The sequence below is a fragment of the Mustela nivalis genome (assembly GCF_964662115.1).
Source record: "Mustela nivalis genome assembly, chromosome: 16".
Lineage (NCBI taxonomy): Eukaryota > Metazoa > Chordata > Mammalia > Carnivora > Mustelidae > Mustela > Mustela nivalis.
In genome coordinates this window covers 66,851,897-66,866,806 of record NC_139035.1, presented here as the reverse complement: position 1 = coordinate 66,866,806, position 14,910 = coordinate 66,851,897, and the positions used below count along the sequence as shown (strand labels likewise).

Below are 14,910 nucleotides of genomic sequence, written 5' to 3'. Positions count from 1 at the left end.
AGGCTGAGGCTGCGGCCGTTACCTGGGTGCCTCTTCTTTGCCATGGCGCCTTCCAAGACCCGCTGGTAGCTGTCAGCACAGTTGGGAACCACCCCTCGGAGGGCCACGGCAGGGTTCCTTAACACCCGCTCCGTCTGGCCTGCTTTGCCTTCCCTGATGGCCTGATTGATGGCGGCCACACCAAGAGCCACTGACAGGGATATCGGGAGTGAGCGGTTCGTCCTTACCCCTTCCCCAAGTCCCTCCCATGGGGCCCTTGTCCTATCCATTCAGAAACGGGGGACACAAGCCCCATCTGATGAAAGGAACAGGGAACACCCAAGCACGGGGGCAGACACAGATGACCCCAGCAGCACGCAGTTGTCCTGAAGGAAAAGGGAGCAATCAAGGAAAGCTTCCTGGAGAAGGCAGCATGGGGCCGGCTGGGCAAAAGGATAGCTCCAAGTCCCTCGTACAGAAGCTCAAAGGCAGAATACAGGCAGAGAACCTCAAGATAGTTTCTTCAGAAGAGAACAAAATCCAAGAAGTGCAATACCTGCCTTTGTGTCATTCAGACAGACAGATGGACAGAGGGACACCAGATACTACCAGCTCCTACAGCAGAATGCCATTGTCTTCCCGACCCTGCCTACTTGTTCTCGAAGCCAATTCTTCCTTCCCCCCACAACCAGAGCCGACGGTGAGACCCCAAACTCCAGTTACCAGCACCTCTGGCCACCACCCGACTTCCCGTGCTCACGCTTCGGGGGCGAGGACCCCTGGAAGGCGTCGACGGAGGCACGTGCGGACTGAGGGTTCTCAGCCCCCAAGAATTTCCTGCCCAGCTGCGGGTAGGAGACCTATCATCCAGGCCAAGCGCCGAGGCCCTGCTCTAGTTCTGGCCGCATCCCCAAGAGGTTGAAAGCAAGAGGGGGTGAGTGGGGAGCCCTCATCCCACCCCCAGCCCTCCCCTGGGCTCTTGCAGGGCGCGCGGCCCACATACTTCTTTGTGCGGCGTCTGTGTCCTGGTTGGCTCTCACCACCTCCTGGCGGATCTCTTCTAGCCACAGCAGTGCTCCAGGGTCCCCAGTCGCCTAGGAAGTTGACATGGGGAAGATGAGAGCCCGGGCCAGCCACCCCAGGTCCCAGGCTTAGCTGCATGAGGACCAAAATCCAGGCAAGGCGGCAGGAGCCCCAGGAACAGCGGTGCCCACCTCTTCCACCCACTCCGAGCCGGTGCACCCCTGAGAGGCTCAGAAGTCTCTTTCCCGGCCTGCGTTCAGGCTGGCCAAGCTTCAGCCAGGCCGCAGCACTCCCAGAACCCTTGGAAGCCCTCAATGTCCTCCGCCTCTGAGCAGCACACTTACCCGCCCTGGTGCCCAGCGCGGCCAAGGAAAGCCCACACCAGAGGCGCCCCCTTCCGGTACCAGCTCCCCATTCACCTATGCCCCATGTGTACCTTCTCAGGCCAACCCTGACCCTGACCACCAGCCCATCCTGTCCATTCCGGCTCTGAACCCGGCCACTGCACCAGGCAGTGACCGGATTCATGTGACCACAGGCTCACTCAGCCACGTGGTCAGGCTGGAACCCCCCCAACCCCCGTGCCTCACCCAATCCCAATCCCAGACTCTGCTCCCTCCCAATTAGCAGAGAGAACTTTCTTTTTTTTTTTTTTTTTAAAGATTTTATTTATTTATTTGACAGAGAGAAATCACAAGTAGATGGAGAGGCAGGCAGAGAGAGAGGGAAGCAGGCTCCCCGCTGAGCAGAGAGCCCGATGTGGGACTCGATCTCAGGACCCCGAGATCATGACCTGAGCTGAAGGCAGTGGCTTAACCCACTGAGCCACCCAGGCGCCCCCAGAGAGAACTTTCTAAACAGACATGTGCTCGAGCACTCTGTTCCAGGCAGCATTCTAAACCACTTTCTTGGGGCGCCTGGGGGGCTCAGTCAGCTAAGCATCTGGCTTTGGCTCAAGTCATGATCCTGAGGTCCTGGGATCGAGCCACAGGTCAGACTCCTTGCTCAGCGGGGAGCCCGCTTCCCTCTGCCCTGCTCATGTGCTCACTCTCTCTCTCTCAAATAAATAAATAAAATCATGAAAAAAAAAAGTAAAGGACTTTTTTTGGAACCTGTATTTGTCAGGCACAAACCGTCCTTAGCCAGCGTCGGCGTTCGCCAGCACCCATCATGCTGCTCACCGAAAGCCCTAACCCACCCAGAAGCTTCTTATCACCAAACGCTCACAGGGCCCTGAGCGGAGTGAGACGGACACACAGGGCCAGCCGCCTAGAAGCAGACCAGGTGGTCCAGCGGGCAGGCCCAGCCCTCAACGGCTCCGGATGGCCGTGGCTCAGGGTGCCACGCGCTCAAACCCTGCCCCACTCTCCGACCGAGTGCTTCCCCCATTCCAGAAGGTACAGACGGAGCACCAGGGCGCGTGGTATTTTACGGACCAACGAGCAGAGCTTAGGGCAGCGAGTGCAGCCTGGCTGTCCAGCCCCCAGGCCTGTGCCCTTGCCACCCAGAAGGCCCCTCCACTCTCTGCGCACTGCCAGCTGGCGCTCGGGCCAGGGCCCAGCCGACGGGCACCTTCCCGCAGGGTCCCTCCTGGCCTCCCCCTCAGAAGGGACTGTCTCATCACACGGGGCTCTCCCAAGGCGCAGCCCAGGCACAGCTCTACCCACAGGGGAGGCCCTTCCTGCTCTGGGGACGGACTCAGCGCACTCAGACCTCACCTGGGCCTTCTGCCTCTTGGCCGCCGCGAGCAGGAGATGGTACCGAGGGGCCACAGGAAGGCTGATGTCCTCCAGGCCGGCCGAGGGAAGCAGGAGGGCAGACAGGGTCTTCTCGGGGCTGCCCTGGTCCAGAGCCTCGTTGATGAGGCTGACGGCAAGGACCTCTAGGAAGGAGAGATCTGGGTGGGCCGAGGACCAGGCTCACAGGAAGGGATGGTAAGCTGCCCGCGCCGAGCTGCTTCCACCTGCCCGGGATTCCACTCACGGTCAGTCTCTTCCTGGACCTGGGCGTTGACCCGGTGCACGGTGGCCTGCAGGTCGTTCCAGCTCAGGACGGCCCCGGCCAGCGCCCGGCGCAGCTCCGCCAGACCATCAAAGTAACTGGCAGCAGGGGCGGGAGAGGAGAGCCGCAGGGGGGTGTCAGCCAGGGGTGAGGGCACTTCCGGACACCGCTCGGCCTCCCTCACAGGCTCCGGCCTCTCTTTCCACCTTGGAGGTCGCGCTTTCAAAGCCCCTGTGCTGCCTCCTCTGGGACGCCCACACACCTGAGCCTCCCACTGCTGGGGCTCCACACCCCTATCCTGAGCTCTTGGCTTGAGACGCCAGAGCCTAAGTGACTCCCCGGAGTCCACCTGCAGCCCGGGAACGCCTGGGGAGCTCCCGAAACCCAGCCCGAGCCCATTCAGCCTGTGCGGCGCAGTCCTGCCCACTTCGGCCGACATGCGCTCCAGCCTCTGAGGACAGAGATCGTGCGTCACATGCGACCACACTCTGTCTCACAGCCCACATGCACACACGACCCGACCCCGTCACATCCCCTTCAGGAACAGATTCCCAACCAGTCTCCCCTCGCCACCTCCACGGCCACCGCCCTCCAACAGGTGTCCCCACACCCACGCTGGAGGCTGTCCGCTTGTTGCGTCCAACCCGGGAGCCCGTCCTCAGCCCAGCAGCCACAGTGAGCCCGGCAAACGTAGCTCAGACCACCCCCTCCAGGCCACCCCCAGCCCCCGCCATGGCTTCCTTCTCGCTGAGAGGGAAAGTCAAGGCCACAGTGCGGCCTCGACATCCGGCCCCGGCCGCCGCTGTCCCCGCGCTACCCTGCCGCGCCAAGCACACGACCAGCCCTGGGTCTGTGCAATGACAAACACAGAGGCCCTGAGAGCTCTCCCAACGTCCCCTTGCCAACAGGGCCTCCCGTAACCCCCACACGTCCCCACCAGTCCCCCCCTCGGCCAGTCTGGGTCTGGCCACGGCTCCTCCTCCCTTTCGTCCCGCCATGTTGGGTGGACGAGAGAAGGAATTTGGTTCTGTTCTTTGCTCTTCTAGCACCTCGGCTTGGAAGCACGGAACATGCCGGAAGCGGGAGGCCTGAGCCCCGCCCCCAGGACAGCAGGGCTGGGGGGCCCGTACAGACCTGGGGGGGGGCGGGAGCAGGGCCGCGCCCAAGGCAGATCTCCACCCCTGCCCCTGGCCACAGGGTTCAACCTCCCTCACCGCTGAGCATTCTCTCTTTCCACCTCGGCCAGGCCGCTGGCGGGGTTCACCAGACTGCTCCAGAAGCCACCGACGTCCCCAGCCTCCAGGGCCTGGTTGATCAGGACCACAGCTGACAGCATCTCCACCGCCACGAAGAGCTCCTCGTGGCCGAGCTCCTGTAACGGGAGCGCCGGGTCCCTTGGGGCTGGTGAAGGCTTGGGGCCACGGCCAGCCCGCCCTCGAGGTATCCCCGCACCCCAGTCTCTGACCCAAGCCCCAGCGGCCTCTTTCATTCGCCGACTAACTGAACGGGACGGCAGAGCGCGCTCTCTGCAGGCTCAGTGGGTAAGCGCCTTCCTAACAGGCCGGGGAGGGAGGTGCCCTTAACATCCCCCTTTCGCAGAAGAGCCCATAGTCACGGAAGTTAAACCCAGCCCCCGGGTTCCAGGGCCCACGCTCACCCATGAGCCCACGGGCTTCCGGGTGGTTCCCAGCACGCACCAGGAAGCTCGCAAGGCTCCAGGGGACAGAGGGGGTCAAAGAGGCCCCAGCCCCACTCAGTGGCCCCAGCTTCTCCTCCTTTCCAAACCCCGGTGTGTGCTGATCCCCGTGTCTGGGGCACCATGCGCGCCCCCGCAGGGCAGACTCCCGCCAAGGAAAATCCCGGCTGCGGAGGTCAGGGGCCAGGCTCACGGCTGACGTGTGCCTCATGACAATCCCACGCACACACACACCACTGCTTCCGCGTCCTTATATGAACTCAGGGGCAGACAAGGAGCTCACTTGCCCGAGGGCCCACGGCACGGAGGCAGAGTTGGAAGGTACCTCCCACGCTGGTGTCCATGACCCGGGGCCCAGTGCTTTCTTTACCTCCCGCACACCTCCTACGCAGCCGCCAGAGTGGCCACGACCAGGGTCATGCTCTGAATTTCGTGTCGCAGGTCTGACTGCACTGGGCTCTTCTCTTCCAGGAAGCCTTCCCAGACTCACTCCCAGCGCGGCTCCCTCGGTCTCCTAGTCTGAAGTCCTCCACCCCGACATCATCCCCTTCTCTCTGCCTGGGACTGTCTGGACCTCGGGTGCATTCCAGCTCCCCCTGGGACTGGGGAGTCCCTGCAGGAGACCACCCTGCTGTGGGAGGAGCTGTCTGTGCAGGGGCGGGGGCTGCCAGACAGAGGGGTGAGCCTTGGGGACTTGCACGCATTTGCACTCAGCGCTGCACGGCCGGCTGCAGCTGTGGTGGGAGCCGTGTCGGCCTCTGCGTCTTACTCTCCCCGTCTCTAAAATGGAAACCTTACCTCGTGGGGTTCTCGTATTACGTGTGTGTAGAGCAGGGTCTGCTCAGGGGTCCTAGCGCCTAGGATCAGCTCAACACACAGGGACAGCGGCCCACCTCCCTCCCCGAGCCCACTGAGGGTGCTCCGCTGGGGGTGTGGTCTGGGGCTCACCCCGCCCCGCTGCTGCTGGAGCGCCCTTAGCTCCTGCTGGTACACGGCTGGGGCGCCGGGGTACACGGGAGGCAGCTGGGCTTCTGGGCACATCAGCTCCTCCACGGTGGCAGCTGCCACTCCCCGCTGGATGGCTCTGTTGATCCTGCACACGGCCCGGAGCACTGCAGGGGAGGAGGGGGAGGGCTGCACAGTCTGGGCACCCAGGGCCCGGCCCCCTCTCCCATCTAACTGGCTCCTGCTGGGGTCTCAGAGGCAGAACAGCTTGGCAACTACTCTTTAGAGTTCTGCCTCAGGGCGCCTGGATGCTGTGGCCACCGGACCATCTGACTCCGGGGTTTGGCTCAGGTCACAATCTCAGGGTCCTGAGACGGAGCCCCAGGTCGGCACTCAGTGGGGCGGCTGCTTGGGATTCTCTCCTGCTGCCCCTCCCCCACCATGCACAAGGGCCCACACACGCTCTCTCAAAACAAACAAACCTTTGAAAAAAAAAAAAGCACAATTGTTCTGCCCTCTGCTCTGTTCAAAATAAGCATCTAAGCGTTTTGGAGGAAGAAGTGCGAGGAGTCAGAGGAAGCCACCTGTCCGGCCCAGAGATGAGCACGGTGGCAGGTAAGGGAGGGGCCGCCTCCGTGAGGGCGGCGGGGGCAGCGGGGACAGGACTGGCGGGAGGCCGTGGAGCCGAGTAAGAGGAGGCCAGACAAGGGGCTCTGGGGGCCAAATCAAGCCGACAGCACAGAGGGACAGGCAACCAGCCCCAACGTGGACCCGTCTGGGCCGCAAAGGGCAGCAGTAAGCTTGAAGGGGCTGGGGGCATCAGTGGGGTCTCGAACAGCAGGATTTGGAAAATGCCAGGCAGATCCAGGCCCTGGCATCAAGGAGGCGGGTCTGTGGGGAGAAATGAGGATATGAAGACCGGCCGTCCCGTGTCAGCACCGCCTTACGACCCCCAGGGCCCCGGCCACCAGGGAGCACGAAGCGCTGGACGCTGCCGCCCGCCCTCCGTGGGTGAGTGTGCAGAAACGAAACCTGGACAACCAGAGGCCCGGCGGTGGGGCAGGCTGGGCTGCCCGGGAGGAGCAGCCCGTCTGGGTGGCCGGACTGGGCGGATGAGAAGGGAGGGAGAAAGGCAGGTCTCAGGCCCCGGCCGAGCGCGTGGGACCGAGCGCGTGGGACTGAGGGCTACGCGCACGCGGCGGAGCCCAGGAAGGCCTGCGGCGTCCAGCAGAGACGCGAGCAGCCGGCCTGTGCGTCGGCAGCGGACGAGCGAGCGACTGTGAGCGGCCAGGCCAGCGGGTGGTGCCCGCAGCCGTGACAGGACTGGTGGCCTCGGGCTGCAGCTCAGGCCCGTGCCCTGCCTCCTCTCGCTCCTGCAGTGGGCGGGCTGACCCCCGGGAGAGATATGGTCACCAACACACTCCTCTAATAAAGAATTATATTTGTACGCAGGGTTTTCAAAGGGAACTGAGTGCGATCATGAGTTTCTCTCTAACCTGGGAAATCACTGCACAGAAGCCAAAGGCCTCAAGCAGGTTGAAAGTGGCCCCACGCAGGGGAAGTGCCCTGCAGAGGGCTGCCCGGCCCAGCCCCAGCCCCACAGCATGGCCATCAGGACCCCAAGGCCTTCAGGAGCCTAGCTGTCGTATGCTTCCAGGCAGCCCTGACGGGTGGGGAGGGGGAGAGGCCCCACCAGTGCCAGTCTGCGTGACCCTACACAGAAGCCAGGAAGGCCCTGGCCGGAGGCGACTTACTGGCTTGTTCCTGATCACCCTTCATGTTGGCTGCAGCCACACCAGCCTGGACCTCCTCCTTTTCTAGAAGCTCCAGTAGGCCCAGCTCCTGGGGAGGGGAAGGGGTGAAGCAGAGGGGAACCCAGGGCCGTGCACACCCGCAGATGCTGCCAGCCCCGGCTCCCAGCAGCGCCCGACTACCCTGCCTCGAGCCTCTGCCTCCCCGTACCCACCAGGCACTGACAGACCCGCCCAGACGCTGGGGAGAGCGCCAGCAGCCGTGGAGACGACATCGCCAAGCTGAGGTCCCCCTCAGCAACAGGGGAGCCTATCACTGCCCATGCTGCGTTTGGGTCCCCCCAGTCAGTTTAGGCCCTTAGGCTTTGGGGTGATGTAATCCTTTGCACACATAGTTGGCCCTGCCTGAACACCAGCAGGTGACAGAGGCAGGGCTTAAGGAAGAGACCCGCCCCCATACCCCGCAGCCAACAGCGGGGAGCAGGCTGTGGGCCTGACCTGTGCTTTCTGTTCTCTGTCTGAGCTCAGCTGTTCCAAGTACCAGCCAGCAAAGTTTCTCCTGAGCCCTTGCAGGGCCAGCGCTGGGTCCAGAAGGGCCTCCAGCAAGGCCTCGGGGCTCTGTCTCTCTAGGGCATCATCAACAGCTTCTAGAGCCCCATGGACTGCAAAAGACCAAGACGACACAGCAGACAACATGTGAAAGCCCAGCCCTATTCTTCCCACCGCCCCGGAGCCCCCGCCCCTGCCCCAAACCCTCAACGGGATCTTCGCAGCCTTCGTCCCGCACCGCCCCAGACACTGAGGACACACTGCCCCAAACAGGCGGAGGCCCCCTCTGTCCCCAGGCTTCCAGTAGCCCCTCCTACCCCCCCCAATCCATTCCTCACACCTCCTTCTCGGGAGGGAGCCTGACCCAGAGCCGGAAGGCCTGCCCTCGCCTCTGCCCTACCCACGGATCTCCATCCAAACACAAGCACCCCCGATGGGGCGCGTCTCTGGGCACGGAGGCCTCAGAGCAGGACACATGCTGCTTCTTCACATGGATCTTTCGCTCTTTCCCTGAGACATGAGGGCCGCTGGCTCAAGCAAAAGCCACCCCCAAACCGCCCAATACAAGGGCTCAGCCCGAGAGCATCCCAAGGCCTCTTCTCTCACCATTGACGTGGTTGATGTTGCCTTGGATCTCAGCCTGAGTCAGGAAGCAGTCATACACGTCCCAGCTCTCTCCGCCCTCCTGCGCCGAGAGTGAGGCCTGGGACGCCGGCCTCGTCTCCTCCTCCTCCTCCCCCGTCTATACCTCTTTCCTCCCACAGGGGCCTTCCCAAAGGGCAGTCTGGTCAGAAGTCTGGGGAACCCAGGGCTCCAGGCCCGCCTTTGGCACCTCCTGTCGGTCTCATGCAGTTCCATGTCCCCGTCTCAGCCCGCCCCAAACCCAGAACCCCTCCTGCCTCCTCTCAGTCCTCATCATTCTCCCCGGTGCCTCTCCTGCTTCGCGACAATAACCCACAAGCAACACTTTCCCACAGCTTTTCTGGGACGTGAAACAGGACCCCCAGGAGTCCTGTCCACTGCGGGGCTCCTGGGCCGCCCGGCTTTCAGCACCCGAGGCGGCTCCTTACGCGGGTCTGGGCACTGGCGGCCTTCTCCGCCTTGGCCTGGGCCAGCAGCTCCTGGTAGATGGCCGCCAGAGGCTCTCGGAGATTCCCCAGCAGGGCGCTGGGATTCTGCAAGGCCGCCAGGGTGTCCTCGACCACCCCCCGCTCCACTGCCTCGTTGATGGCGAGCACGGCGGCGTGGACTGGGAAGGGCGAGGGACCAGGGTCAGGAGGCCAGCCGCCGCCGCTCTGATATCATCCCCTTCCCCACCCAGCAGGCCTGGCAGCCTCCCTACCGATGAGCGGCACCCAGAATCTATCTGAGGCCCAGAGGCTCCCCGTTCCCATGAAGCCCGCCCCTCGCAGGCCAGAGCCCGGCCCCTACCCGCAGCCTGGTCCACCGACAGTTCACTGGCCAGGATGCCCCCAATCTTGCTGAAGGCAGGCAGCTGGAGGCCGTACTTGGCCAGCTCGGCGGCCATGTTGCTGAGCTCCTCGGCTGCAAAGACACCACAGAAGCCTTTCCTCAGGGCCAGAGCCTCCCCCCGAGACCCTCCCACGCAGGCGGCTGGGGAAGGAGCTGGGCTCACCTGAGAACTTCACTTTCCCATACAGATCGTGGATCTGCGGGGCCAGTCCCAGCCGGAAGAGGAAGAGACTGGAAAAGAAGGAAAGGCGTTGGGGCCGATTTATGTTGGTGTGCTGGACGTGTGGGTCCGTGTGAGATACCACAGGGACCCTGACGTGGGGACCAAGGCCCCCTGGTCCACGGGGAGTGAGGTTACTGGAAGCAAGCCCGAGACAAGTGCTGCAGAAGAGGAATGGGATGGTGGAGAGGTTGGGGGGATCAGCACTCCCCAGAGAAGGGGGCGCGGCTGGAGCAGTGTCTGGAGATGGGACATCGTAAGCTGAGACCCGCAGGCCCGGCTCGCGGACGTGGGAAATGAAGTCAGGAGGAGGCAACAAGGCAGACCCGGGGATGGGTCGGTCACTTTAGGATCTAGGATTTAGCCATTGGTTGCTCATGGCCGGCCGTGGGTACAGCCAGACAGCGGTCACCACTCACGCTAAGTGCCTCACCTGCGACGCTCTTGATGGGGCCTGTCTGGATTCCTCTGGGCCCCAGTCACCAGCGGAAGACCTTCCCTATCGCCCTTCTCCTTCACCCCACGAGCCACACACAAACGTGTCCACGTTTGCTGGATGCACACGAGCAGCATCTGGGTGGCTCGGTGGGTGAAGCGCCCTTGGCTCAGGACATGATCTCAGGGTCCTGGGATCGAGTCCCACGTCAGGTTCCATGCTCCCCGGGGAGTCCACGTCTCCCCCTATGCCCCCCACCGCTTGTGCGCATGCTCTCTCTCTCTGCAGTAAAAACACACGCTCCTAAACCTAGACCCAGCCGCAAGCCTCTACAGTCTCCCTTCTCCTGAGAAGTGCTCCTGTGGCCAACCCGCCCTCCTTCCTGCTCCCACGCCTGCTGCCCACTGTCGGCTGCATCGACCCACAGGAAACCGAGGACGAGAGCGCAGGTCCCTCACCTGAGCGCGTGGATGCAGTAGATTGCCCGGGGCATGTTCTTCTTGTCATAAATGTCTGTGGTCTCCGGGAGGAAAGTCTGGGGAGAAGCCAGCTGGTTACAGCCATCAGAAACACCACTACAGGAGCCACAGAGAGAGGGACAAGGAACGGTGTCCTCTCCCCCCGGCTGTGTGCTCTCTGTGGCCTGTGACTGCTACGCCCGTCTCCCCGGCCATTTACAGCCAGCACTGTACCTACACACTCAGTGTTAGAGAAAGGCCCTGGGGCCACATACTGAACCTAGCCACAGACACAGCCCTGGGCTCACTAGACACAGGTAGGTCTCTCAAGGTTGTAGGACGTGGGCCATATCCTCCAGGAGAATGAGGCCCCCTGTGCGTCCTAGAGACACAGCGAGACTGAGCTCCTGGCCATGGACTCTCGCCAGACAAGCGGCCATGCTCCCGCAGAGGCCCACGGAGGCCCACGCCATCACGGATGTGTCAGGGATGGGGCAGGGAACTCACCCCTGTCGCTCAGCCAGAGGCCTCTGAGCAGTGGGGGCCCCTCGAGGAACCGAGTCCTTGGAGCATGGCGACCCGTGCCCCCTGGGGACTGCTGAGGTCTAACCCCAAAGCCTTTCGGCCATTTGAGATTCCTGGGGACCTCACAGAGTTCCCGCCTCACTGAGGACAGACGCCTGAGTTGCCCCTGCCTCCCACCGAGGCTCTCTTTGCGGCCGCCTCCTTGTCTCCCAGTTCCCCGGAGGAAGACATACACGGTGGAGTCCCGCGGTGCCCTCATGCGCCCAGTTCTCTACCGTTCGCCGAGGGAACCGCGCAGACCACCCAGTCCTCCTGACAACTGCCCAGGGTGGGTCCAGGGGGGTCACCACACCCCTTTACAGTCAAGAAACATGTACGGTCTGAAGAGCCCGAGGGACACATAGCACGTATTCGGCGGGGGTCCAGGGGCTAGGCTTCCAAGTCCACCCCCAAGGGATGTGGCCTGTGGCGTGGCCTCGCTTGTCAACCTGGGAAGAAGGCTGGCTCCCGTGAGCCCATCTCCAGCAGCACACGGCGGCCTCGCTCACTAGTGGGGACCCTGCAGCTGGGGTAAGGGAGCCTCCATCTCCCTCCACTTGCCTCACCCACGGGAAGGAGAGGCAGCGCCAGGTGGCATGGTTGAGAGACAGGCAGCCGCCATCGAAATCCTCCGATCAAGTTCACCCAGGAGAGGAAGGAGGTGGGGGCTGAAGGGTCCCGGGGGACAAAGCGTGCACACAGGGGGTGGGAGTCAGCGGGGGGCAAGATGAACCCCAATCTCGAGGCCCAGCGTTACCGAAGGCAGGCCGATGTGGGCTACTGCAGACAGCCAGAAGTTGATGTTGTCCGTGTGCCGGAAGTGCAAGCCGGTGGCCTGAAAGCGAAGGGAAGAGACGAGAATCTATTTCCAGGGTTCCCCGTGGCCAGAGCCCCGACCGCAGCTCGGAAGCCTGAAGGGCAGGAGGAGCCGGAGGACCCTGACCTATGGGTTTCCCATATTCCATCCCCCAAGCCCCAGGACAGAGAGACACAGACAGACGAAAACCACCAGGAAAGGTTGAGCCGGCAGGACATTTGGGAAGGAAGGCGCAGATGTGGGATTAACTACCCAGGAAGGCTTCCCGGCAAAGGGGAGTCCAGAGGTGAGGTGAGGAGACAGGGCTGGGCTGGCCAGGGCACACAGAAGAGGCAGCGGCCCAGGAATATCGTCACGGCGGCAAAGCCCATAAGCCTCTGAGTGTCGACTGGCTTAGCAGCGTCCCACCAGGGGCATCTCAACACCTAGCTAGCAAGAGTCCTCTGCTGTTAAAGCCTGCACACAGTGTCCAGCCAGGGGACCCGAGCCACTCCTGGTGGCCCCGTGCAGTGACTGAGAGCAGTCCCTTTCATCTGCAACCATGTCCGGGTGTGGACAATAAATTATACGGTCGCCCTACTGTCACAGCCTTGAGAAGGGGAAGCTTGAGAGGAAGCAGCTGGAAGGTAGAGACCTCCCTTCCCCACCTGGTAGCGCAGCTGCTCCGCATCATAGATCTTCTTTAAGGGGACCACGGCGGGCGCAAAACAGTGGCCCAGCTTGGCCAGCAGCACCCCGTTCCGGAGGCTCTCCTCCAGCTCCACCGGCGAAGGGAGCTCCTCCTTCAGGCAGGCCTCCATCCAGCTGAAAGTGCGGGACAGAGCAGGGCCCGTCGCCACCCCATCCCCCAGCACACAGGGTCCCGGACTCTTGGGTCCTGTCCTATTCCCAGCTCCTCCCTCTGCCCTGCTCTAGCTGCTGCCACTGGATCCCAAGCTGCCACAGGCGCCAGAATGGCCAGTCCTGGGCCCCTGCTCACCCCCAGGAATCTCCCCTGATGGATCCTGAACCTGTGTGTCTGCAGGGAGGCCCTTAGCGGCTGCACGCGAGACCCTGTCTCTCGGTCTGGTTCGCACGCCTGTCCCACAGCACCACGTCTGCTCGCTTCTCTCTCTGCGAGTTTTCTGAGAACCCAGGCCTGAAGGGTTATGTCTACACAGCTTAGAACCCAACTTTGATGACAATGGGGTTCGTGGGGAAACCCCCAAGGTGATGGGAGCCGCACAAAAGGACAGAAAGGCCAGAGCCCTTGGAATCGGAAGACCTGCTCTGTGCAGCACCCCCTGCGCACGCACACATCTCAGAGCCACACCGTGTGACACGAGCTAATGGGTATGAGTGCGTGGGGAGAAGACTCGGGAAGCAGATTGTCACCGATGGTGGCACGGGGGGAGGGGGCATGGGACCTCCCAACGTCCGCGCACGGACGCCTCCAGGGAAGCCTCTATCCTCAGAGAGAGCCAGTCACGCCTCGCTCTGTGCCTTCCCAGCCACAGCCACCTGACTTCCGGCCTACCCACGCCACCTGCTCTCCTGGAGAATGCTAGAAATCCTCTGCGGATTAGAAAGAGCCGTGGAGGCAGTGTCCACGTGCAGGAAACACGGGGTACAGAGGAGCAAGCCGCTGGACACAAGGAGGTAAACAAACAAACCCAGAATGTGGTGCGTGTACATGGCCGGCAGGCCGGCGCCTTCTCCAAGTCGGTGACGTGAAGAAGTGCGAGGGAAGGTGAGCTGTTCTGGATTAAAGAAGATTCAAGAGACGCAACAACCAGATGTAACCTGTGAGCTTTGTGGGAACCTTCTTTGATGAGGGCAATCAAAAAATAGATTACTTTTCCAGACAATCAGGAAAATTTGAAAATGGCCGCGTGTTGACCTCCCAAGGACTACTGGGTAACGTCTGTGGGTATCAGAGCGGTGCTGCGGGGTCTTTGCTCACGATGGTGTGACTGGGGGGAAAATGTGAAAGAAGGCGACACAAAACCTCGCGCAAGGCTGTGGGACACAAGGCCAACACACACGGGTCGGTCGCTGCCCCAGGTCCTGCAGCAAGCCAGCGGAACTTGACACTACGAGCACAATTCGGTGTCCATTAGCACCCAAAAATGAAATACTTAGGTATAAACCCAGCAAAATATATACAAGATCTCGGAGGAAAACTATGAAACCCTGATGAGTAAGATCAAAGGACAAACAAACTCAGGGGAAAGGTAGCCCACACTCGTGGGCAGGAAGAGTGCACACCGCCCAGGCGTTCGCTCGGCCCGGCTGCTCTGCGGGTTCAGCGCGGGCTCCTGGCAACTTATTTTGTGGATATCGACATCACGCCTCTATAGTAGAGCCCAAGATCCAGAAGAGCCCACGCCAGATCGCAGGCCGAGAACAAAGGTGGAGGATGATGCCGCCCGTCTGAGCCACAGTCATCTGTGATCGTCTGACCACAGACCATCAGAGTGGTCTCAGGGAAAGACGGGCGGACCTGTGGGACAGAAGGGAGAAAAACAGACCCGCACAACAGCCAGCTGACCGCTGACCGAGGAGCAGGGGGCGTCTCTCCAACAAACAGCGCTGGGGCAACCTGACGTCCACACGCAAAAGAAAGAAATCGAGACGGAGACTTTACACCCATCACCAAAATCAACTCAAGATAGATTATCAGCTTAAATGTCAAATACCGAACTGTAAAACTCCTAGAAGAGAACACAAGGCAAAACCGGGTGACCTTCGGTGTGGCCATGACTTTTTAAAAAATTTTTATTTTAGTAATGTCTATCCCCAACATGGGACTTGAACTCGTGACCCTAAGATCAAGAGTAGCATGCTCTACAGACTGAGCTGGCCGGGCGCCCCGGCGATGACTCCCCGCCCACCCCCACCCCAGGCAATGACTTTTTAGACACAATGCCAGAGACACAATCTTTGAAAGAAATAATTGATAAGCTGGACTTAATTAAAATGAGAAACTGGGGCACCCGACTAGCTCAGTCAGTTACAC

At 61.8% G+C, this 14,910-nt stretch overlaps 1 protein-coding gene across 1 annotated transcript in view; it reads right to left on the bottom strand.

The window, feature by feature from the left end:
* The window catches only part of IQGAP3 (IQ motif containing GTPase activating protein 3), a 35,104-nt gene that overhangs the window by 15,163 nt on the left and 5,031 nt on the right, over window positions 1-14,910 (bottom strand). Inside the window, exons 3-17 of the mRNA XM_082703338.1 lie at window positions 12,560-12,716; window positions 11,853-11,930; window positions 10,532-10,608; window positions 9,581-9,648; window positions 9,376-9,489; window positions 9,015-9,193; window positions 8,551-8,629; window positions 7,894-8,057; window positions 7,399-7,486; window positions 5,648-5,811; window positions 4,218-4,375; window positions 2,986-3,101; window positions 2,721-2,884; window positions 983-1,073; window positions 23-190 (exon numbers count right to left, since the gene is read on the bottom strand). Coding sequence (XP_082559464.1) covers window positions 23-190; window positions 983-1,073; window positions 2,721-2,884; window positions 2,986-3,101; window positions 4,218-4,375; window positions 5,648-5,811; window positions 7,399-7,486; window positions 7,894-8,057; window positions 8,551-8,629; window positions 9,015-9,193; window positions 9,376-9,489; window positions 9,581-9,648; window positions 10,532-10,608; window positions 11,853-11,930; window positions 12,560-12,716 — 1,865 coding nt within the window. The remainder of the gene's footprint in view (window positions 1-22; window positions 191-982; window positions 1,074-2,720; window positions 2,885-2,985; window positions 3,102-4,217; window positions 4,376-5,647; window positions 5,812-7,398; window positions 7,487-7,893; window positions 8,058-8,550; window positions 8,630-9,014; window positions 9,194-9,375; window positions 9,490-9,580; window positions 9,649-10,531; window positions 10,609-11,852; window positions 11,931-12,559; window positions 12,717-14,910) is intronic.